Source organism: Martes martes (assembly GCF_963455335.1).
Source record: "Martes martes genome assembly, chromosome: 4".
Lineage (NCBI taxonomy): Eukaryota > Metazoa > Chordata > Mammalia > Carnivora > Mustelidae > Martes > Martes martes.
The window spans coordinates 94985596-95010801 of record NC_137891.1 but is presented as its reverse complement, the minus strand read 5'-3'; the positions used below and the strand labels follow the sequence as shown (position 1 = coordinate 95010801).

General features: G+C 36.0%; 1 protein-coding gene across 2 annotated transcripts in view; it reads right to left on the bottom strand.

The window, feature by feature from the left end:
* Nucleotides 1-25206, bottom strand: part of TRIM33 (tripartite motif containing 33) — a gene marked incomplete at its 5' end in the record, with an annotated part of 116754 nt that overhangs the window by 10419 nt on the left and 81129 nt on the right. For both annotated transcript variants that reach the window (XM_080800817.1, XM_080800818.1), the window contains 10 exons: nt 255-414; nt 2305-2368; nt 4111-4243; nt 11888-12088; nt 16212-16376; nt 17197-17471; nt 18888-19005; nt 19478-19624; nt 21701-21815; nt 24503-24619. In XM_080800817.1, coding sequence (XP_080656943.1) covers nt 255-414; nt 2305-2368; nt 4111-4243; nt 11888-12088; nt 16212-16376; nt 17197-17471; nt 18888-19005; nt 19478-19624; nt 21701-21815; nt 24503-24619 — 1495 coding nt within the window. The remainder of the gene's footprint in view (nt 1-254; nt 415-2304; nt 2369-4110; nt 4244-11887; nt 12089-16211; nt 16377-17196; nt 17472-18887; nt 19006-19477; nt 19625-21700; nt 21816-24502; nt 24620-25206) is intronic.

The window sequence follows — 25206 nt, the reverse complement described above, 5'->3', positions numbered from 1 at the left end:
ACAAAAATACTGACCAATAACAAACTAAAAGATCATTTCAAATGAATCCTTAATACAATTAAAGCTTTTGTGACAAATTACAGCTGACACTTAGATGAAAAACTTGAATTACAGAGATATTTGGATTATACCAGGCATAAATATCCAAAAATAAGTACGTGTCCGTGGAACCACTATTCAGTCTAATATGCAGAGATGGAAGAATCCATGAAGTGGCCTCCTTGAATCCCTGACAGGCCCCAGTGGGAGCTTACCATGCAGGCACTCCTCCTGCCGTCCTCTGTCTTTTCTTGTTTCACAGCTCCTGAAAAGCTACATACTTCATCTTCAGTCCCAGGTTCTTGCTTGACCTTCACTTGATCAGACTTGAAACTAAGACCTGTCTTCTCAGCAGTTCTTCCTGATGACCCACAGCTAATAAAAAACAATTTAAAAAGTCACATGTGCTTGTATAATATACATAAAATCAATTATATGAAAAGTAATATTCATTAAAGTGAAAAGAACCAACTTTCTAGAAGATAAAGACACCTTATAATGCAGGTAAAAGAAGTGTGATATAAAGCATAGCTTCAGATTCTTTAAAAACGTATATCAAACTTTCAGAAGACCCTAAAAATGTTTTTATGGTATGAGGCACTTATAGTAAGTCATTTAAGAAATCCAGTAAATAACCATTTTCCCAGACTAGTTAATATAGAATGTTAGCAATTGTTTTTCTCTATAAAAGTAATTTCGATTCTTCTCTGCCCCCAAACTAATGAAGAAAACAGCATTAATAATAGTATTTCATGAAGACTCCTCAAAGTAAACTCTATTTTAGCTTTTGAGGACAGGAAATTGGGAGAAGAGAATAACAAGTAGTCAACAACCCAGAATATCCTTATTTGAATCAACAAAATGATAGGTCAAGAGGACAGGTCTATGACTAATCAGTTCTATCTAGACCACAAAGCAAAACCACTGCCAAGAGAAGTGAGTAACTGGTAAGACTGCAGTGCTACTGAGAATGAATACATTTTTCACTCAATTACTCAAGTACTCAAAGTACTTTTCTTTTTAAAGTACTGATTATTTATTTAAGGTATAATTAAAAAGTCAAGCAAGTATTTAATAGCACTAGTCTTCAAAATGCACACAAACCCAAATTTAAAAAAAAAAAATCATGTAGCTTAAATCTTTCCTGCATCGTACTATTATTCAAACTAAAGTATAAAAATCAGGCAACATTTACACATTTATTCTATCTTATGTTAATACACTCCAAATACCTCCCATTTCTTAGCTATGTCCACCAAAAAAGCGTAACAAACAACTCAGCAGCAGCTAGTGCCCCTAGTGCCCAGAAGACTGTCTCCAAGCACTATTTCCTCACTAATACAACCAGGATTTCTTAGAAAAATGGTGGGCTCTAGGCCTGAGCAGGAAATATGTTAAGACAAATCTGGAACATCATTTCAGAACAAGAAATAAGGAAGCTTTCAAAGACTAGTGGGGGTATACCAAAGGCCTAGGAAGCCAAGCTGCAAAAGTTCTGATAGGCCAAAGATGGAACAATATAACCCATCAATAAAAATAACATCCTTAATAGTTAGTAATATGTAAAATGTTTAAATATATGAGTTCATGAAATAATAAAAACTCACTGGTCCCTGTTGGAAGGTGCTGGGAATCAACTCACTATTATGCAAACAGAAATAAAGAGAAAGAATCTCTTCTGCCTGTCCTATAACCAAATAGCTGGTGACAGAAAGGTTTCTCTTTCTAGAGATATTCTAAACTGGTACACAAAAAGAAATAACACAATAATTAAAATACCACTATTTTTCAACTAGTTTAAAAAAAAATAAAAAGGAGCTAGGCAATGATCAATTAATGGTGGCTATCACAAACAAAAACCACCAAATATTAGATGCCCCTGATGGACATACATGCCACCATCAATGAAGTATTCTTCTTGCCTCACCTTCCCCCTGATCAAAATTATCAACACTGAGGGAAAAAACAGCACATACTCTATTTAAATGACAAGGTGGGGAAAACTCTGTATGAGAAACAATATATTTCTTCAACATATAAATAGATTTTGATGTCAATATATCTGTAGATGGCAACGGTTCAAAATAATCCAGACCAGGGAGGAATGTATGGGAACACAGAAGAGGTAAGACTGGCTATAACTTGGTAATTGTTGAAGCCGGGTGATAAGCATAAGAGTTCAATGTACTTTTCTACTTTTTAAAATACATATTCAAAATTTTTCTTAAGGGGGAAAAAAAAACTACTAATAATGTTAATACTCACCTGCCTCGACTGCCAGTACTAGAGGTACTAGGGGGTCTCACAGGTGTGTGAGAATTGGATAAACCTAGAAAATAATACATCAAAATGAGTATCAATGCAGATAAGAATATTCAGAATTCTACCTAGTATTTATAGAATTAAAGATGACTATAATGCAATTTAGCAATTCTTGGAAATCAGACCTAGCCTTAGTGTCAAAATCAGGGATGGCATGTATAATCATTGGCAGGGCAGGCATCAACCAGTTTCTGTCACCCAAGTCCAGACAGGGTTCTCAGAATCCTCCTCAGAGCAGTCAATGAGAACTACCAGGTCAAGAGAAAGCTATTTGCCATCTTGCCCCAAGCCATCTGGTAAATCTCCTACTTAGATTCCCAGTAATTATTCATTCTTTTAGAAGTCCTGGATTAATTATATTAAACTTTAAAAATTCTACAACTAAAAATCATATTAATGGTGCATCTCATGAAAGACTCACATTTAAATTTGAACTATTTTTACTCATGAAATAATGAGGTGGTCTGTTTCAGTAAGAAATAAGTTACATTTAATTTAAACCAAAAAAATAAACTCCATAACCACTTCTGCACTGTCAATCTGTTCAGAGTTGCTTTAATCATTCATTCATAACAGGGTCAACAAAACAACCGGGTTTTGGAAGAGATTTTTATCTCATAGAGTTGATTAATCACAACTTTAATAGTTTCTAGTAAATTTAAGTTTTTGTTTTAAAATTGCAATTTGAAAATTTACTTGTCTTTCCTCAACTTTTTAAAATTTTTTCAATATCTTATAAGTCATAAACGTGGGATGAAACCAAAGAACTCTTCAACTGACCATCTGTATCGTAAAATACAAGCAAATGCATCTACATACCTAGCAAAGAATGTGAAAACAGCTGGGGGTTGAGGGAGGGGTAATTAATAGCTCTGAACAGTGTATACTACAGATACATATATTACTTCAGTTAGCTGAAAATGGTCAACCGTATTTGAAGAAATATAGTTAGAAAGAGCCATCAGAAAAGAAGTATGATTTGATACTACGATGGTCAATTTTATATATCAATTTGGCTAGAATATAGCTACCTGGTTGTTTGTCCAAACACCAGTCTAGATGTTGCTGTGACGGTATCTTTAGATGTGATTAACATTTTAATCACTTGAGTTTCTGCCTAAACCAACCAAGCTCCACAGTTTGGGTGGATCTCATCCAGTCAGGTGAAGACCTTAACAGAAAGGACTGAAGTCCCCAGAAGAAGGAATTCTGCCTCCAGACTCAAGCCTGTAACATTTACTTTGCCCTGGGTCTCCAGCCTGTTAACCTGCCCTATAGCTTGCCAGTCCTAACAGTCATGTGAGCCAATTCCTTAAAATCTGTCTCTATACACACACACCCCTCCTATTGGTTCTGTTTTTCTCGAGAACCTAATACATATACAGTTGACCCTTAAACAATGTGAGAGTTAGGGGCATTGACCTACCCCCAATTATGCAAAAATCGCATATAACTTTTGACTCCCTAAAAACTTTACTGATAAGCCTACTGTTGACCAGAAGCCTTAGGATAATGTAAACAGTCAATTAACACATATTTTGCATGGTACGTATATTACATTCTGTATTCTTACAGTAAAGTAAGCCAAAGAAAATGTTATTAAAAAACCGTAAGGAAGAGAAAATACACTTACAGTACTGCACTCTCTGAAAAGAATCCATGTATATGTGGACCTGTGCAGTTCAAACCCGTGTTGTTCAAGGGTCAGCTGTAACAAAAGAAACGAGCCAGTGCCTCTGATGGCTTTACCTGATGATCCTGGAGACAGGGCAGAGGGTCCTGGGGAGGGATTCATGGTGCTTGTAGGCTGTGGGGGTAGGTGACTGCCTGAGATGTATCTACTTAGTAGATTATCTAAACTACTTGAACCAGCATCTTCCAACTAAAAAGAAAGAATGAAATGATAAATTTGCTTTGATTAAAGCAGAAGAGAAGTTATTAATTTCATAAGTATAACTGCTTATGTTCACTATTACTAACAAACAGATCATTTGATCAAACTTGGCTTACTTGTTGCTTCCTTAGCCTCTCCTGAGGACCCACATAGTTTAAAGTTTTTGTGAACAAAGTTATAATTAATACTTTTCAGCAAATACCTGGGGCAGCTCAAGACAAAACCTAACAATTCACTAAATCCTTCATGCTCTACTATGAAAATAAAATCGCTTTGACACACTGACTCTTGCTTTTTCTCAAAGCTGATGAAGAACCCTATTTATCAGCATTCTCCTCCATCTGGTCTTCCTCTCTTTATTTCAGCATTCACAGTCCTGCCAGAATCACCACCTGAACAGAAATTTAATCACGTCAGTGCCTAACTTGAAAGCTTTAAAGATTTTAGACTCGAGGCGCCTGGGTGGCTCAGTGGGCTGAGCCTCTGCCTTCAGCTCAGGTCATGATCTCAGGGTCGTGGGATCAAGCCCCACAATGGGCTCTCTGCTCACCAGGGAGCCTGCTTCCCCCCCACCCCCCGCCTTCTGCCTGCTTCTCTGCCTGTTTGTGATCTATCAAATAAATAAATAAAATCTTTTAAAAAATAAAATAAATAAAAAATAAAAAGATTTTAGACTCAAAATAAGGCCCTCATCCTGGGATATAATGCCTTTATAACCTGGGGCAGCCCCAGAGAACTGAGCCATTTTCTCACTTACAGGCAAAGTGGTAGGTTAAAGCCAGAGAACCAAGCAACCTAAACATCAGTTTCCTCTCTTTAAAACCTCCCACTACACTGAAGAACCGTAATGATGAAATAGGAAATATTTATGTAAGAAACAGTAAATACTATTTAATTATGAAAATTACCTTAGGAAAAATTTTACACTACTCCGTAAGAGATGGTCAAACTACTCCTAAATAATGCCAATCTTGCATATGGTCTAACTTGTGCCCATACTTGCCCCTTTTAAGCTTCTCTCCCACTAGAAGCAGATTACCTTCTATGCAAATCTACTTCTTATTCAAGACAGAAAACTGAACACATACATTTACTTCTTGCTCTCCTTTCCTCTCAAAATTACACTGATTTCATGGTTATAAAAACAGGAAAGGATGTCATCAAAGTAGAAACTTTGAAGAAAATTATAGAAATATAGCAAGGTAGAACTGGATTGATAGAAAAATGATCGAAATAAAGCAGGTCACAATATATCACAGGCAAGGGAGGACTCCCCTGAAAAGTAAATAAGCCTTTCTCATTAAAGCCCTTAAAAACCCTCATGTTAGAAACATAAAGGACTGGGACGCCTGGGTGGCTCAGTTGGTTAAGCCGCTGCCTTCGGCTCAGGTCATGATCCCAGGGTCCTGGGATCGAGTCCCGCGTCGGGTTCCTTGCTCAGCGGGCAGCCTGCTTCTCTCGCTGCCTCTGCCTGCCTCTCTGCCTGCTTGTATGTACTCTCTCTCTGGTAAATAAATAATAAAAAAAAAAAAAAAAGAAAGAAAGAAAGAAACATAAAGGACTGAAGGTGATAGCAGGCAGTGGGCTCACTGGGGGGCAATTAAGGAATATTAGGAGTTGTGCCTGTCTGGTGATCACAGCTGTTGGCCAAGAATTCACTTGTAAGCTGTAACTATAGGAGAATTCCTAGCTGCAACTAATCAAGTGGAGGGTTTCTAAAGAGGGGGAGCTCCTAATATGGGCCACAGATGGAAGCTGGACAATGTCACACCTGAATACAAAGGAGGAGGGGATGATTTAAAACAGACATGAGGGGCACCTGGGTTGAGCCTCTGCCTTCGGCTCAGGTCATGGTCTCAGGGTCCTGGGATCAAGCCCCACATCGGGCTTTCTGCCTGCTTCCCCCTCTCTCTCTGCCTGCCTCTCTCCCTACTTGTGATCTCTCTCTCTCTGTCAAATAAATAAATAAAATCTTAAAAAAAAAAAAACAAAAAAGACACGAAAGTCCCAGGTTACTTAGAACTCTACCACCACTCCTATACTTTACCTGCAATTTGTATCTCTGGCCAGATAGATAGGCCTAAGGCTAGAAAAGTGGACAGATTCTGAAGAGGCAAACTGGAAGTACATAAAAGGGCCCCCATGACATCACTACAGCCCCCAATAAGGAAATGCTAGCTGACGCATTCACTCCCACGTTTCACTAGACATGGGTGAAGAGTCAGCATTAATAAAGTTATAAGTCTAACTGGAAAAAAAAGAAGTCTAACTGGAAAAACATTAATTCACTTATTGATTAATTCAATGTTCTTTGAACATGTGTTATATAAATAACTTCTATGAATTAAAAGGAAAAAGACAATCCAGAGAAGAAATACAAATCATCAGTGAACCTAAAAAAAGGCAACCATGCACACAAATAAAAGAAATGTAATCAAAAGAAATCAAGAATATTGTTTTACCTATCAGATTGGTAAAGATGGGGAGAAAACTGATTCAATTAGTTAGTACTAAGAGCACAGTGCAGAAATGGGTACCCCATAACATTTAAGTTTACATAAAAATATCAAAAATACATAGTCTTCCCAAAACTTCATAATATCCAATACAGTAGCCAGATAAATAGTTACTAAGTATGCCAAATACGAAAAATTCTTTATAAAGAATAAACCATTAGAATATATATCTATCGGGGCACCTGGGTGGCTCAGTTAAGCAACCAACTCTTGATTTCGGCAAGGGTCATGATCTCAGGGTCCTGGAATTGAGCCCTCTGTCAGGCTCTGCGTGTAGTTTGGAGTCTGCTTAAGATTTTCTCTCTCTTTCCCTCTGCTCCCTCCAACCCACTCACACACACTTTTGCTCAATACAATCTTTAAAAAAAAGAACATTACATCTATTAATTATAATCTAATCTGAACAGAATCCAATATTCATTTATGTATTCAAAAAGTATTTGGGTTCATCATCTATCGCCTCAAGGTATAAATTACAAACATTCATTATCACTATGCTGGAAATGGACAGTAGAGCAAAATAAAATATAATTTACATTGAGAGAACTCTATTTAGATCAACTTCTAATCCTGGATGGCTGTCATGACTATTATATTAAGATAAATCAACAAATATCCAAAACTGCCTTTGAATTTACTTCTGAGTTGCATTACATAGTTAATGCTACCTTGTCTACTTCCTGTGTAGCCTCCACCAGGTTTCTTCTTACTACACCATGGCAACTACGGGATAGGAGAGAAAGTAAGTGATTCTTAAAGAGAGGACAGGTTTCTTTCCCTTTCTGTTCTTGGTTCGTTTGTTTAACTACTTCCTACTATAGCTGTGCTTTCATGGTAACCACCTCTACTTTTAAAAGTACATGACAGGGGTGCCTGGGTGGCTCGGTGGGTTAAATCCTCTGCCTTCGGCTCAGGTCATGATTCCAGGGTCCTGGGATCGAGCCCCGCATTGGGCTCTCTGCTCAGCAGGGAGCCTGCTTCCTCCTCTCTGCCTGCCTCTCTGCCTACTTGTGATCTCTGTCAAATAAATAAATAAAATCTTTAAAAAATAAAAATAAAAAAAAATAAAAGTACATGACAGTAACAGGTGTTGGTAAGAATGTGTAGAAACTGAAATCCTCACACACTGCTGATGGGAATGTAAAATGGTGCATCCACTGTGGAAAACAGTTTGGCAGTTCCTCAAAAACTTATATAATATATGACACAGTAATTTCACTCCTAGAAATTTACCACAGAGAACCAATGACCTGTGTTCATACAAAAACTTGTATAAATAAGTTCATAGCATTATCCCTTACCAGCCAAAAAGTGGAAACCCAAATGTCCACAACTGATGAACCCATGAACAAATGTGGCATATCCATACAATGGAATACTCAGCCATAAAAAGGAATTAAATATTGATGCAGGCTACAACATGGATGGACCTACAAAACACTGCTAAATGAAAGAAGCCAGGCACAAAAGGCCATATATTATATAATTCCGCACATGCAAAATGTCTAGAAGAGGCAAAACCATAGAAACATAAAGTAAATTAATAGTTTCTGGAGATTGGGAAAGAGGGAAATGTGATTGCTAATGGATAGTCTTTTGGGGTAATAAAAATGTTACAGAAATAGTGGTAATGGTTCACAATCTTGTACATATACTAAAAACCACTGAATTGTATATTTTTAAAAATTGGACTTTCTGGTATCTGAATTATATCTCAATTTCTAAAAGTAGGTGATGGGGCGCCTGGGTGCCTCAGTGGGTTAAGCCTCTGCCTTCAGCTCAGGTCATGGTCTTGGAGTCCTGGGATCGAGCCCTGCATCAGGCTCTCTGCTCAGGGGGGAGCCTGCTTCCCCCACTGCCTCTCTGTCTACTTGTGATCTCTGTCAAATAAAATAAAATCTTTAATTAAAAAAAAAAGTAGGTGATAAAAAGGAAAGTCTGATTATGATGCCCAGCTTTTCAAAGATATGTAGCATCTATATTTCCTCCATCTGGTCTCTGTCAGAAAGCACCAAACCAAGGTCAAAACAGCCTAGCAAATGATGTTAAATAAGACATTAGCAAACTTCTTTTCCTTTTGAAAGTTTCTTAAGACCTGGAACCAAGTTTTATTTATCTTATTCTCAATCACCAAGGACTTTAGCATATATTAAGTGTTTAGCAAAACTTGAATGATTCTTTTAACACTATACATACCTCTCTCTAGTTGCCCAAAACCTCTCAATACTATACCTTTCCAGGCCTACAATCCTGAACTATCTCCCTACTATGTCTATGGATAGTGGGGAGAAAACCAAACTTGTAATCAGGAGTCTGAGCTTTGAATTCCAACTTTTCCATGTAGTGGGTGACTTGTCACTAACCTTTCTTACTCTCATCCATTAAATAGGGGTATCACATTATCACAAGATGATTTTACATAAAAAACTGATATACTGCCTGGGAAAATGCTTTGTAAACTATAAGCTTATGACTTAGAAATTTTACTTTTTAGGGGTGCCTGGGTGGCTCAGTCAGTTAAGCATCTGACTCTTGATTTTGGCTCAGGTCTGGATCCCAGGGTTGTGGGATAGAGTCCTGCTTCAGTTTCCATGCTCAGCAGGGAGTCTGTCTGAGATGCCTTCCCTCTGCCCCTCCCTCTGCTCCTGCGTGCACTCTCTCTCTCAAATAAATAAATCTTAAAAATAGAAATTCCACTTTTTATAGATATATTCTCAAATTTCCCATTCTATATTGTCCAGTCCTTTCAGTACCAATACAAATTCCATTCACTCAACCCAAAAAGATCTCTCCTAATATTAGGGAAACAACAAGATTTAAAGAATTCACAATGAGCTAGTGATTGTGAAGCAATTTTGAAGTTAAAGAAACATCCTTTATTTATTTATCTGACACAGAGAGAGAAATCACAAGTAGGCAGAGAGGCAGGCAGAGAGAGGAGGGGGAAGCAGGCTCTCTGCTCAGCAGAGAGCCCGATGCGGGGCTCGATCCCAGGACCCTGAGATCATGACCTGAGCCGAAGGCAGAGGCTTAACCCACTGAGCCACCCAGGCGCCCCTAAAGAAACATCCTTTAAAACTAACTCTTATAAAATCCATTAAATACATAGAAATATTAAAATGCAATCAAGGGCCCCAGTGTCTTATTAATTTCACTGCTCCTTGCTCCCCTGGTGACCCTTGACTCTGAATAACTCATACAATGCATGTGAGGACTACTCAGTATAACTTCAAGGACTGTATTTAAATTTATAAACAAAATGCTGTTTGTCGAGTCATTGCCTTGGTTTGATGCGAACAAGCAGTCTGGTGTGCTACTCCTAGTGCCTCAGTGCTTCCACCCCCCCTGCCCACAAGCCAATCTACCAACTTGAACAAGTATTTTGACGAGCACAAGGAGTACTGGCATGTCATGCTACCCAGAGAACTTTCCAAACAAGTACCCAAAACCCATTTGATGTCTGAAGGGGAGTGGAAGAGACCTGGTGTCCAACAGAGTCTACGTTGGGTTCATTACACAACCCATAAGCCAGAATCACGGACTGTTCTCTTAAATGACCTCTTCCAAAATATCAACAAAATTGAAGTATATCTGGGGATCATTAATTAAACCTTTTTCAAATTTACTATGTATGTGTATATAAGGTAGTATTCAGTGAATATCTAAAAATGTACAAATGTACAAATCATTTATCCATAACTGTGCATGAGTTGTATTCTCAGCAACAGAGCTCAGTTAAATGCAACTGGAATTAAGTTACAGTAAGGTGGGTTTTTTTGGGTTTTTTTTTGTTTTTTTTTTTTTTAAGTAACTTCTATACCCAATGTAGGGCTTTAACTCACAACCCTAAGCCCAAGAATTGCAATTTCCACTGATGGAGCCAGCCAAGTGTTTAAGATAAATTTCTTCTGGTCAGTTTTCCTCTTAATAATAAGTGCCTGTTTGACTTTAAGTCTATTATTTTTGTATTAAATAGTTTGTATGCTGCATCCAAAATAAATAAATAATATATATATATTATTTATTTGAGAGCAAGGAAGTGAGCATGTAGGGGGCAGGGGCAGAGGGAGAGTTCCAACCAGGCTTCACGCTCAGCACAGAGCCTGACATGGGACCATGAGTTCACAACCTGAGCCAAAATCAAGAGTCAGCTTAACAGTCAGCTTAACAACTGGACCACCCAGGTGCCCCCCCCCACCCAAAATTTTTAATCAAATTCTTCTAGGGGTGCCTGGGTGGCTCAGTCGGTTAATCGGCTGCCTTCGGCTCAGGTAATGATCCCAGGGTTCTGGGATTGAGCCCTGCGTCTGGCTCACTGCTCAGCAGGAAACCTGCTTCCTCTCCCACTCCCCCTGCTTGTTTCTTCTCTCTCACTGTGTCTCTCTTTTTCAAATAAATAAATAAAATCTTAAAAAAATAAAAATTAAAAATAAAATGCTTTTAATTCAAATGAATTCATGAAATTTCAGAAGGCACTACAAGATATTTTTCTTCAGGAAAATGGTACAGGGGAAAGGACAGAAGCCTCAGAGGACCTTCACCTTTTTTATCTTCTACTTTTCACCATCACTTTCTCTCTCTCATTATGCACCACCTCCACCAAAGTGCCGAATTTCTAGACTTTCCAACTTCTTCCTTTCTTAGTCCAACCTGTTTGCACAAGGGGTGCACCATCCCTTTTGGACCTAACAGAAGACTGGCAAATACATGACCACATTTCGGTCCTGCATGTCCTCTCTGGATCCAAATTTATAGACCAAGTACTTTGTCTAACACAAGGTTTGTCTGTTGGCAAGTGGTAGAAAGATTAACAAAGCCGGTATCTTAAAACTTTAAAATACTGAAACATGCTGGTTTTAGCATATATAACTTTTAAAAATCAAATATTATACTCTACTCTTTGGAAATTTCAAAACATGTTTCTCCTGAAAAATGAAAGGGGAAAGGAGAAAGGAAGGAGGAAAGGGAAGAGGGAAGGAAGAGGGAAGAGGGAAGAGGGAAGGGAAGGGAAGAAAAGGGAAGGGAAGGGAAAGGAAAAAAAAAAAAAGAAAAGATATACCCTTAGCTCCTTAATTAACATGAGGTTTTAAATCTCTCATTCAACTTAGATACAAACCTGTATGGGTGGAATATCTGGCAGTGATGGAAGGTTTTCAGGATTGGTAACTGAGGGGATTAGCTCTATTGCTGTAACAGATGGGCTGGTGGGACCTCGATTTGCATTTGCCATGGTAGCTGTAGTAGGGCTGGTTGGATTGATTGTGGTGTTGTGCACTGACACAACAGGAAAGGGTCCAGCATGCCCTGGGTTTGAGTGCTGTTAAGAAAAAAGATGTTATCATTACATGATCTGCCAAGATATACTAATATGAACTATACCTTCACAACACTTTTTAGTTTAGGGAAGATTCACAAATGTTTGACACCTGTGACTGAGAAACAAAGAAGTAAACACTATCTTAACAATAGCCACGACACAGAAGCAACCTGTGTCCATGCACAGATGAATGGACAAGGAAGGCATGGTATGTATGTGGGTCTGTCCATGTATAAAATGTTTATGTGTGTGTTTGTATACAGAGTATTATTCAGCCATAAAAAAACAGGCAATCATTTGCCACAGCATGCATGGACCCTGAAAGCATCATGCTAAGTAAAATAAGACAGAAGAAGACAAATACTATATGATCTCATTTATCTGTAGAATCTTAAAACAAAGCAATTGCATAGAAAAACAATTCAGATTTGTGGTTTCCAAAGGCAGAGGATGGGAGAAGGGGGAACTGAAAGTGGTCAATGGGAAAAGGTACAAACTTCCATTTGAGATAAAAAGTTCTATGGATGTGACATGTACAATACAACCAGTTTTAACTCCGTTTTATGATATACAGGAAAGTTGTTGAAAGTAAATCCTAAAGAAGATGTGGTACATAAACACACACGCATACACACACACACACACAAATATTACTCAGCCATCAAAAAGAATTAAATCCTGCTATTTGCAATGATGTGGGTAGAGCTAGAGCATATTATCCTAAGCAAAATCAGTCAGAGAAAGACAAATGCCATATGATTTCATTCTATGTAGAATTTAAGAAACAAAACAGATGAACATATGGAAGGGGGGGGAAAGAATGGAAAAAAAAAGAGAGAGAGGGAAACAAATAAGAGACTCTTAAAGACAGAGAACAAACTAAGGGTGGAGGAGGGGGGTGGGCTAGGTGGGTGATGGGCATTAAAGGAGGGTACTTGTGATGAGCACTGGGTGTTGTATGTAAGTGATAAATCACTGAATTCTACTCCTGAAACCAATATTGCATTGTATGTTATCTAACTAGAATTTAAATAAAAAATATGAAAAGAAAAAAAGTAAATCCTAAGAGTTCTTATTTTAAGGAGGAAAAAAATTATTTTAATTATTTTATCTATATAACATGATGGATGTTAGCAGAACCTATTGTGGCAATCATTTCACAATATATGTAAAATCAAACCATTATGCTGTAAGCCTTTATACAGTGATATACGTCAATTATTAATCAATAAAACTGGAAAAAAAGAGCAAGCCTTCTCCAACTTATACTCCAAAAAAAAGATCAGAATTCAAACTTGGGTGTTTCGTTTTCCTACTCATTTTTGTGTAGTTGTTAGGAAAAGGCAGCCTTGCCAATAACTTTCCACCTGTCAACCTGGTGATACAATGTTAATTCGGAACAAAGATATATATATATGAATAGATCACCTGAAAGCCCCCAGAGGTTTCAAACATCACACCAGGAAAGCCACTGCTCTATTTATATTCTTCTTTGGCACTTTTGTCTTTTTAAAAATAAAAATAATTGTGAAAAAATACTGTGCATTGTATAACTGAAAAGGTATAGGAAAAAACAATGAATGTATAAATAGAAATATGACACCAATTCCTGATTGTAATACTCTGTGACTTTAGGTACATCACATCTCAGTAATTTAGAAATGTGGTTAATACCTCACTTGTCTCATTGTGAGGAACCATTAGGAGGACCATCTTTTAAGGTAACATAGACAAAAGAATCTTTGGGAAACAAATTATACATGTATCAATAAATCATTAGAAATTTAAACACTTAAAATTCTAACATCCAGTGATTTCTGTAGGAGCCCTGAAGCCTGATTCTGCAGCTTCTGCACTCTTCCAAAGGGTGTACCTGCCTCCTGATAATACTTGAGGGCTTTCCACATACTAACGGGTACATGGGTATGTTAACACCTTTAAGGAAATTAATGTCCATTTCTTCAACCTTCATAAGTACTTTTTCCCTAAAGAAAACCTGATTTCCCTAAGAATGTGCCAGAGTCTACAGGTTCTCCTCCTCTACTTCTTTCACAATTACCCTTCTCCCCCAAGCCTCAAAACAGCATAACTCTGACCCAATCCTAATCTTATCTAGCATACGGTCTGGGGCAGAAAATAACTGCTGAGTGTCAAACTGATGAAAACGTGCACCCAGCTCAAAAACCTGCTAACAGATCTGTAAGTGGGTTCTGATACCTGATGATCAACAAAAACCAAAGACCTGAAGAAACTGTCAAATGATTAAAAAGATTTATGAAACAGTACTAAAAGCTCATCTTGAATTTGTTTATAACCCACAAAAGTTCAAACAACTGAGGAAAATGAGAAAATTCTTTTAATTACCAGATATAGGCTTTTGTGAACAAATTTCCTGAGGATCATGAGAAAACAAAACCAGAAAAAAACAGTAATGAAAATTAATGTTGAATTCTAACTTACTCTAAAAGTGACAGACATGCAAGGATATATAAATGAATAGGAAGGGAGAAAAGATTCCATCTATCTCATAAAGAAATGCATACATAAAAGAATTTTACTTTTATGTTTCCTAGTATTCTTAAACAATGTAAATTTATTTACATTATTTAAACAATTGTTTAGGAATTATTGTAATGAAAATCTGGTCCTGAAAAAAATCTTTTTAAGCTTAATATATTGTCTTACTGTCGCTGGAAATTTAAGAATTTTTAAAATTGAGAGACATTTTTCCCACAGAAAACTGCAACTAACTGATCTGTAAGTCTATCAAACGTAAGTACATTAAGATAAAATTCTGTAGAAAAAACAGAAGAGCGATTCAAGTCCAAGGAGAAAAGACAATAAAATTTTGACTTCAAAAAAGAGCTTGCTGGGCGCCTGGGTGGCTTGGTGGGTTAAAGCCTCTGCCTTCAGCTCAGGTTGTGATCCTGAGGTCCTGGGATCGAGCCCCGCACTGGGCTCTCTGCTCAGCAGGGAGCCTGCTTCCCCCTCTCTCTCTGCCTGCCTCTCTGCCTGCTTGTGATCTCTGTCAAATAAATAAATAAAATCTTTAAAAGAAACAAAACAAAACAAAAAAGAGCTTGCTACAGTATTTGGGATTCTAGTGGATTTGTTTATAAGAATGATACAAAGGTTTTACTTTATAAAGTCAATATTTACAATATGCCAGAAAATACGTCCTCAGCAACCATTTAAACTTAAGTTTGTAATAGAACTTTAAAATGTCGACTGTAAACGTGAGGAGTATTTATTTTTCAAGTCTTTCCAGAGGTACTTGGGCTTAAAAGTTGAAGGACCACTGCTCTGAGACTGTTTATCCAACTTTAGTATACAGATTAATCTGAGAGTTAAGTAAAAATTTATTATTTCTAAGTATTCTGCCCCTAGAAATTCTGCTTCAGTAACTATGGTTCAGAATCTATTTCTGACAATGACCCCTGCCATTCTGATGGTCATTAAAGGATGCTTTGAGAAATATCACTATAACATTATAAAATTAACTTTATTCTTTTATAACTAGAAATCACATGTAAAAGTAGCCTGATTTTATAATCAAAACTTCTATTCGAATATAACCTGCTATTCAGGCAAAAACTAGAAAACATGTTTCTAAATACATTTATTTTTAAGAGCAGGCACATCTATATACTTAAAAGAAAAATAAGCAAAGAGAAGGAGGGGGGATTAAATAATTAAATAACATATAGCATAGCTCTATTGTTTTCAAAGTCCCTTTTATAGATTAGGTTCCAAATACCGCATTAAAACATTAGAGGAACAATTTCAGGACACTAAGGTTTTAATCTTGACTTTACCATTACCTCTTGTGATTATGGATAAATAACAAGCTCCTTTGTTTTTTACTTCTGTAAAATGAATTGGTTAGACTAGATTAGAAGTTCTTAATCCACAGTATATAATGAGTTGAATGCCATTAAAGAAGCTCTTAAAATTGAATTCATGTGTATGTGTATTTTTCTGGGACAAGAAGATACACAGCATCAATCAAATTCTCAAAGGTATCAATGGCCACACAGCACCCCCCCACACCAACTGATTAAGAAGCATGATGTCTTTTAGTTTTAAAATTGTATGATTCTTACAAATGTAACTCTAGGCATACTTGTCTTTGGAGGTGTGGCTGCATCATGGAATACTGAGGGCCGCTGTGCCTGGGTATCCCTGGTATTCGGGCAGCATTCTGAGCCAATCTCATCTGATGGGCTTGGAAAGCTCCACAGTTCATGTTGCCTCTCTGCATTGTTTGCACACTGATCAATCTCGGAGGCTACAAAAGGCAGAAATTGCATTTATGTAATAATATTTTTTATAAATTTACCTTTCAATTATAAAATGTTATGGTAAAAATCATTCAGTCAGGACAGAAGGGCATAAAGTAAAAAGTGTAAGTCACATTCGCCCCATCTCTAGCCCCAATCCCTTCCTCTCAGTATATGTGTGTGTGTATTTAAAGCCTATTAACATTAACTTATCCAACCCTGGATTAATGGTTTTGATTTGGATGGGGAAGGGGAGATCAGGAGAGATACAGGGATACAAATGATTTGAACAAATACCTAAAGAACTTATCAGATTGGGGCGCCTGGGTGGCTCAGTCAGCTAAGCATCTGACTCTTGATTTCAGCTCAGGTTGTGATCTCAGGGTCGTGGGATCAAGCCCTGTGTGGGACTCTGCATTCAGTGTGGCATCTGCTCCAGATTCCCTCTCCCCCAACCCCTTCTTAAATAAATAAGTAAGTAGGTACGTAAGTAAGAACTTATCAGATCCTAGGCAAAAACTATCTGGCCTTCTGGCCCAAAACCACATGTGAAAAACTAAAAGTATCTGGTCTGGAGGAATAAAATCTTTTGCTCCTCCGTAGTACTAGTGAGTTAATTTCGTTTCCCATGCTAAGTATTTTATTTAACACCTTTTCTCACATCTTCCCCAAATCCCTGCCAAACCCAGAGCAAATATTTAAACTCTAACCATTGAGCTCTGTTCCTGTTGGTAACACTGAAATGTGTAATGCATCCTTACAGGACAGAGTGTAATCCTGAGGCCTTCATAATTTTTGCCAATCGTGCCATGATGTAATAATACTCACCTGTTGCTGTAACATCTGTGGGGCTGCTTGTCTAGGGTGCTGCTGTGTTGTTGTTGTGGTTGTTGATACAGGTGCAGGGGGTTGCTGCATTCTCATCTGTTGCAACTGCTGATGTTTCTGTGCATATACTTGCTGTTGCATGTGCTGGAGTCGAAGCTGTGCTAAGTTAATCTGTCCAGGGGTTTTACTAATGTGGTTTGTCCCTGGAGGAACTTGCCCAACTACAACATTAGGAGTATAACCAGGAGCTGGTTTACTCTCTATTACTAGATTACCTGAAGGATTTAAAAAATGAGAATAATTTGCATTTAAATGATTAAATCATCTACTTTGTGGATTAGTCACTATCTTTTCCTCTTTCCTTTGACAACTATTAGCACTCAAAGCTTCTGACAGTACAGCAGAGATGGGAGCTAGGTTTAGAGATAACGAAAATCAGAAACAGTCCAAAGACAAATAATTGACTTTTGATTCTTCAGAATAATATATTACCTGCCCTTATTCTTTATTTACATTTACACACATGCATAGAAAATTAAAAATCCGAAAGAGATATCTGCAGAAGAGGCCCATTCAGTCAGTCAAAATCAAGTCTCCCAGACTGATTCAAGGATACCTAAGATTGCTAATGCTGATGCCATCTGCCTTCAAATTGCCACAGCCTGCAGGGCAGAGTATGACACTGCTCCAAAACTGTCTGCGGAAACATGGAATGTTTTAACCACTTACGTCTCTAAAAATGAACACTTTCCTTGCCTCTCACAAAGCCCACTGTTTTCTAGGAACAGAAAGCAAATTTTAGGAAGGTCTGATATAAGGCAGAGTTGGCAAACCTTTCCTTTAATGCGTCAGATATTTTAGGTCTTGCAGGCCATATAAGATCTATCATATGTTCTTTTATTTTCATTTGTTTTTACAACCCTTTAAAATGTTTGTTTAAAGTTTGTTTAAAAAACAAACTTAGCTACCATGCCACACAAAAACAGTTTGCCAATGCCTGATCTAAGGCTATAACCAAATTTTAATATACACAAAGACTACATTTTTACAGAAATTCATCCACCTCTGCTTTTACAACTTCCAATGGTGAGGACCTATGCCGAAAGTGAGTTTACTCAATCTGCAGACAATTCTAACTGTCGGGAAGCTTTTCGCCTTTGTTGTAAATTAAGCTGTTTGTCTGTCTCCCTGTAACCCTCACCTATGATATGCAGATCTGCACTGTGGAGTAACAAGAGTAAAGTCCATTTCTCTTTCATGTGGAAAAGAGCTACTCTTATCTTTCAAACCTTCCTCAGTATATGACTTTCAGACACATCAGCATCCTGGAAGTCCTCCTCTAGTGGACAATTTGGTACAATTAATATGCAAACTACTAAACATCTAATAAATTCCTCCAGAGAATGAAGCCCCGTTTGCTAAGTTTTTGACATGAAATAGTCATTATCAATTTTAAAAGATGTGGAGGAAACGTTAGCAACGATACACATTATTAAAATCTACACATAGGAGATTCTCAACATCCTTATAGATGTCATGAACATAGCTCAAGTGAGTTTCCAATGAGGAACATATTTCCCAAGAAATTTACATGTTAGAGTGAAGCTTTAAGTATTTAAAATTTGCTTGAGATGTTTTCTCCTCCTAATTCACTGTTCCCAGTTACATTCATAAAGCTAATTATTTCTCACCTAAATTGACTACATTCTTTGCCCAGAAGGTGGGATCACAATGGAAACGAATTGCTCCATTAGCAGCAGGCACAGGATCACACCGTGCTTTCAAAATATGGCGCAATTGAAAAGTAATCTTAAAGGGAAAAAATTCACATTAGTCTTAAAAATTATAAGTTATCACAAAAACACAAATGATAAAGACATAAAAAGCTCATGTAGCCCCATATGTCAATCTCAGATGAGAAAGTATGTGTTTAAAAGACTAACTATATAAGCAATCACATGTACATGCTTGAACTTCTGATATTTCTGGTGATAAACTACATTATGATACTAGGTATCTTCAGGTCGGTAAATACTGTATGATTCCATTCATATGCAATTCTAGAAAATAAAAGAAATCAGAGTAGTGGTTGCCTAGGGTCAGGAGTAGAGGGGAACAAGGAAACTTTGGTGGGTGGTGGAATTTTTCTGTATCTTAACATGGTGGTGGTTACACTTGCAAAAATACAAAATCTATACTTCATACAAGTGCAGTTCCCTGAAGGGGATATCTTAATAAAGTCAACTTAAAGACCATAAATATACTATACTATGTGTCTCACCAGTCGTTTGCTGTACAGTAGTGCTGTGCTGCTGCCACTCGCAATCGCCCAGTTCGTAAAGTTCATAACGTGCTTCACCTGCCGGGAAAGGCCTGTGATGTCATTCTGCTGCTGCAGTAACTTCATCTGTCTTTCTTTTGTAACGTTCTGAAACAAAACAAGAATTCAATGAAAAATTCTATGTGAAAAATTCAACTCACAATATTTATTGCAAATGAACAGAATACCTACATTACTTTTTAAAATTAAGGTAAGTTGACAAGCACCTCATTATTTAATGAGTGTCTGATCAAAAAAAAAAAAAAATCACTAACAAAAGCAGACCTAAAACTCAAGTTCTCTAAGCTAACAAGGGACATTCCATATACAGATATTAATGTTAGCTGATGTCTCTCTTTTCCTTCAGAAGATAAAAATGTCCTTATTAAAAACACTATCTATTAGGCTGATGCAATACACAGACTCTATGGCATAATGAGCTGACCTTTAGAAATACGATACACTCAAGTCTGTACTTTTCAGACCAAAGAAAATTTTGTGTTGCAAGTGCCATCTACTGGTGCATCATGAAGCTGGAGTTAAAATCTCCTCCTTTAAATACTTAAGACAAAACGAGAAACTAATTTGAAAGTTCTAAGAGCAGAGTTAGTGAAACTTTTAAAACGACAAAAGTTCATAAAAGAACAAGAAAGTCAGTAAGAGTTGAAGGACCAGTTCGGGGGGGAAATGCTGCAAAGTAAAGTTAAACTATCTGGGAATGAAACTCCTAGAAGCAACAGGTGATGTTCTATATACACTTTGACATTTGGCATGCCAAACAACCTATCTACTTGGTACTTATCCTTTTCTTAATGCCTCAAGTTGATTTATTGGACAATTTTTTTTCCCTAAGAAAACAAATTGCTCATTTTGTAATGTAAAACAGGTGACAAAAGTATTCAACTGATAGAAGCTTGATTCACAACTTCCCTGGAAATTATCCCTTTTACAAAGCTTAGGAAAACCTCTATTTTACAAAGTTTAAGAACGTATTACACTAGGAAACATCTATTGTTTAAATTCAGCATATTAGGAGTATGTGGCAGATTTATCACTTGGTATTTCTGTATATTTTAGTATTAAGAGGCATCTTTTCACTCAAAAATTCTTGCAACAGTTTAAGAACATTATTTTAGACCTATACTTAAAATGTACTTGCAGTAACTTAGAAGGCTATCAAAAACAGTTGCTGCTCAATACTCTCCATTCACAGTCCTTTTGAAAACAAAAATCTAACAGTTAAATGCATCAGCTGGATGTACAATAGGAAAGAGACCTCCAACTTTAACAGTATGTGTGAGAGTACTTTTAATCTCACAACTGTGTCTCAATAAAAAAAAAATGTATTTCAAAAGACAAAATTCAGAAATAACACTGCCAACATAATTTTTCATTTCTAGGTAACTATGTGTCTAATATTTCTACAATGGTCTATGAAGGAATGAAACAGACAAAAAAAACTACTGTGGAAAATTTGAGGTTAATAGTAATGGAAGTAAAAAAACCAAATACATAGTTTAAATTACTACCATTTAATGGTGCAGAAAACACAACCCTGTATCATCTAAGCCTACTACAGAGCACCAAATTTTGAAAACCAATCAACTCTGGTCAGTAGAGGGGACGCTTTGTTTAAAACTTAATTTGGATTTCACAAATTGACTGGATTCTTATCTAAAAATTTTATCTACATATTAATCTCAAAATATGCAACACAAAAACAGTACAACAAAATTATCATTAAGTTTAATGTTTATAAATTTCAAAATGAGCACCATTTTTAGCAAAACTGTGGAATATTTTTAAAAGAAAAGTGAAACACACAAAGGATACACATTCACATGTAAAAATTAAATTGTGGCCCTATCTCGGGGAAGGGGAGGATGTAGCAGGTTGGCTTTGTCTTTGTTTATAGAACATTTTAGTAATAATTCTTTCATTCCTAAGAGGACAACTCTATCTCCTAATTTATGCAGCTAAAATCAGTATTATTAAATTGGACTGCAAATTAACTAACTCAATAAAGCTCTATTTTCCAATAGAAAATGAAATTTTAAAAAATGTTTTTAACTTTCTTTACTTCCATGCCCCCCCGAACCACTCTAAAAGAGCTTTCAATAAACATTAAAAACAGCTAAAGAGCAACAGAAGCAGTTTTTGTTTTATTTTGGCTTTGAACCGTACCTCTAGCTGCTGTAAGAGAGATTTTCCTTTCTTATTAATTTCATTGATAAGGGTGAAAATGGCCACTTTAATTTCCTGTTCTACTCGTTTGTTAGTCTCATTTACTTCTTTTATCCTGAATAAGAGAAATGCATCATTAGGTTATTTATCCTATGTCTCTGAATCATCAACTGTTACAGAAATTCATCCAACTGGGCACTTAAAGAGAGTAATTAAAATTAAACCTTTGTCAAAATGTACAACTTATGTTTCGGTAGACCTGAGCACTCAATTTGGTCCAAACAAGTTATTTATACAAAGAATGGAATATGTAGTAATTTTAAATTAAATTTATAAAGGCCAGTTTATTAGTCTAGATGGCAATCTCCTTTAGTTTCTATGACATGAATGTGATATATAAACATCTGACATCAGCAATTGCTGTCTAGTGTCAAATCTGGCATGTTGGATCTACTAAACACTTTTTAAGAACAATGTGCAAAAGAACAATGTTGCAAACAGCAATTATTGGTTGGAATAATAGGAATTAAGCTTTGAAGCATTTATTTTCTCTTATAACTTAATCACTTCAAATGTGGGTTCTGATACATGCTCCTGCCCCCTAATAGGTTCTTCCCAAAACAGTTTTCCTACTGTACAGAATTAAGGGTATAAAACAACTTCAATCCATTTACAAAATGTGCCAGATGTTTTAGAATAGGCATAAGCTCCCATTTCGGTAATGAAAGGTTTAGTTGCAGATATGAAATAGCTAATAACCTATTTCATGGAATAGGGGAGAGGGATCCCACCAATATAAATACATAAAATGTTAAACAATCAAAGAAAGTAGCCTTCAACTTTTATACATTCTACTTCTTTACAAACTACTTCCCATACTTTCAACCTCTAAAAATGTCTTTTATTTGCCCAATTCAAATTTGAGTAGCGTTAATATAGTCTGAGTAATTATAATGTAATTTTCCCTCCTTTGTCTATACATCAGCGCTTGTTTGGGTACTTATTTGAAAATTTTATTCAATTCTGTCCTTATCTTACTAAAGTAAGTGGAAGATGTCTTTTTAAAAATAAGAGTGCTAATTACTATTGATAATATAGGATTCCAACTTAAAATGATTCAGCCAAAGACTAAAATCATTGAACATGCTAAAAACAGAGAACTATTAGCCATAGTCAAATCCTCATTAGATTCAAGCAGGTCTATATGTGTTCAATTGTGAAGAAATAAATCAATGTACGTTTAAAAAATGGAGACAGATCATAAAAGAGTATCTAAAGGGAAGTATTACTGGAGATTTCAATATTTTAAAATAAATCTGGAGATGAAATCATTAGTCTCCCCAACCCTCTGCAATTTTATAACACATAAATCTCTTGTTCTACTTCTCTACACTGATTCAGAAACACATATGCAAAATATGTACAAAATATCTGTATAAAAATATGGGACTGCCTTATGAATCAACTATCTTTCTCTGAAAAGGATATTCATCTATTATTTATAAGACAGCTACCACCCTCTCCAGTATCACCCACAACATAGCAGAATCACTAAAACATCCTGACATTTTCATAACAATTAACCATCCACAAATAGTGTATGCAATATATTAATGTAGGGATATACAGTTGACCCTTGGGCAAAGTGGGGGTTAGGAGCACTTACCCCCATGAAGTAAAAAATTTAGGTATACCTTTTGACTCCCCAAAAGCTTTAGCTAATAGCCTACTGCTGACCAGAAGCCTTCCTGCTAACATATAGAGCTTAATCAGCTTAACATGTTTTATGTTATATGTATTACATATTATAATCTTACAATCAAAGTTAGCTAGAGAAAAGAAAACGTTATATATATTGAAAAAATCTGCATAAGTGGACCCTCGCAATTCAAATCCATGTTGTTCTAGATCTATACCTCAGAGTAGCCTTTATTCTCTTTTGGTATCACTTCTTAAGATGAAAGTTAAGATGAAAGTTCTACCACCTTATAGTCTAATATATAATATACTATTCATTCATCAATTTATTATTTTTGAATATTGTCATTTTTCATCATTTTAATCATCAAAAATTAACTTAAATATTCTAGAAGTACCTAAAAGTCTCATTATTTGTGAAACTGAAAAACAAATACTTATTAACCCTATTCATACCCTCAGGAATATACAGATTTTAATTATACCAGCTTCAGGTGTTCATCTTTCTAGAGTCCTCACCTCGTTAATGTACTCATTTATGGAACTTACTCCAACTTGACTTTTCAATAAATTTAGTTCATTTAGAAATGAACCTGAATAAAATTTTTAAATGTTGATGGTATTACTGATAAAAATAATACCAATAGTTAAAATCTGAGGGCTTACTATGTGCCACAAACTGTGCTATACATTCATCTTATAATACTACTACTAAGAGAAATAGTATTTTTAATTCTTGCTTTACAGATGGGAAGGTAAATTTATCCACCATTCTTTTCATACTTTCTCCTCTACACTATGTCTTCCACAGAGTTAAAATTTGTAATTCAACTCTCCATGTATTAATTGCTTTTTCCACAGTAATTTAAGGCTTTACAAAGTCTAGAGAGTTTTGTTGATTATAAAGTGGTCAAAGATGTAACTTAAGAGGATTCAAAATTCTGGTGAATTAAATCTTACTTAACAAGTATTATAATCCAAACTCAAACTTTTATCATTCACCCTTCCAAAAATATGTTTTCTATGTACGCTTAATATGTAAACTGACCTACTAAGTTTAATAATTCTTTAAGTGAAATTATGGTTTTAAGGCAACACACTTACCTATTCTGCACCTGAGTAGCTGCAAAATGAACATAATTCTTCTTCTCAAGAAGCTTAGCCAGTAGATTCTCAATTGCACCTTTCTGGTTTTGAAAAGCTTCTTCCAAAAACTGGTACCTTAAAACAGAAAAAAAAAAAACATTTAGAACAGAAAATTTATTATTAAAATCCTTAAAATGAATTGCTACATGACTCAAACTTATGACCTTACTGAAACGATCAATATTCTATGCTGCCCTCACATACCTTACCTCGACAACAACTTTTAACTACAAATCCCTTCCCTTATGACCCAAGCCTGAGAAGCCATTTGGTAAGACAAAAAAAATATTAAGAACTGTTCAAATGCTCTTATGTTAGAATTTTGATTCAGAATTACATTTTTAAAAAATCCAAATATTGGAGTAAGTTGTATACATTTTAAATCATAAAATATAACAATAGAAATACTTTCAAAAGTGGGGAAACTACCCATAGTTTTAAAATCATAAAACCACTACTACTACTACTGTGATATATATTCCTTGGGCTTTTTATTATGTATTTTAAAATACAAGTATATATAATGTATGTGCAATTTTACATCTGACTTTTATCTCATCTTTACAATCACCACTTGAAATAATTTTTCACAGTTCTCCGTATTATGTAGTCAAATTTTTCCAAAAGAATTGAACCAATTAAAAATCACCGACACTAATTTT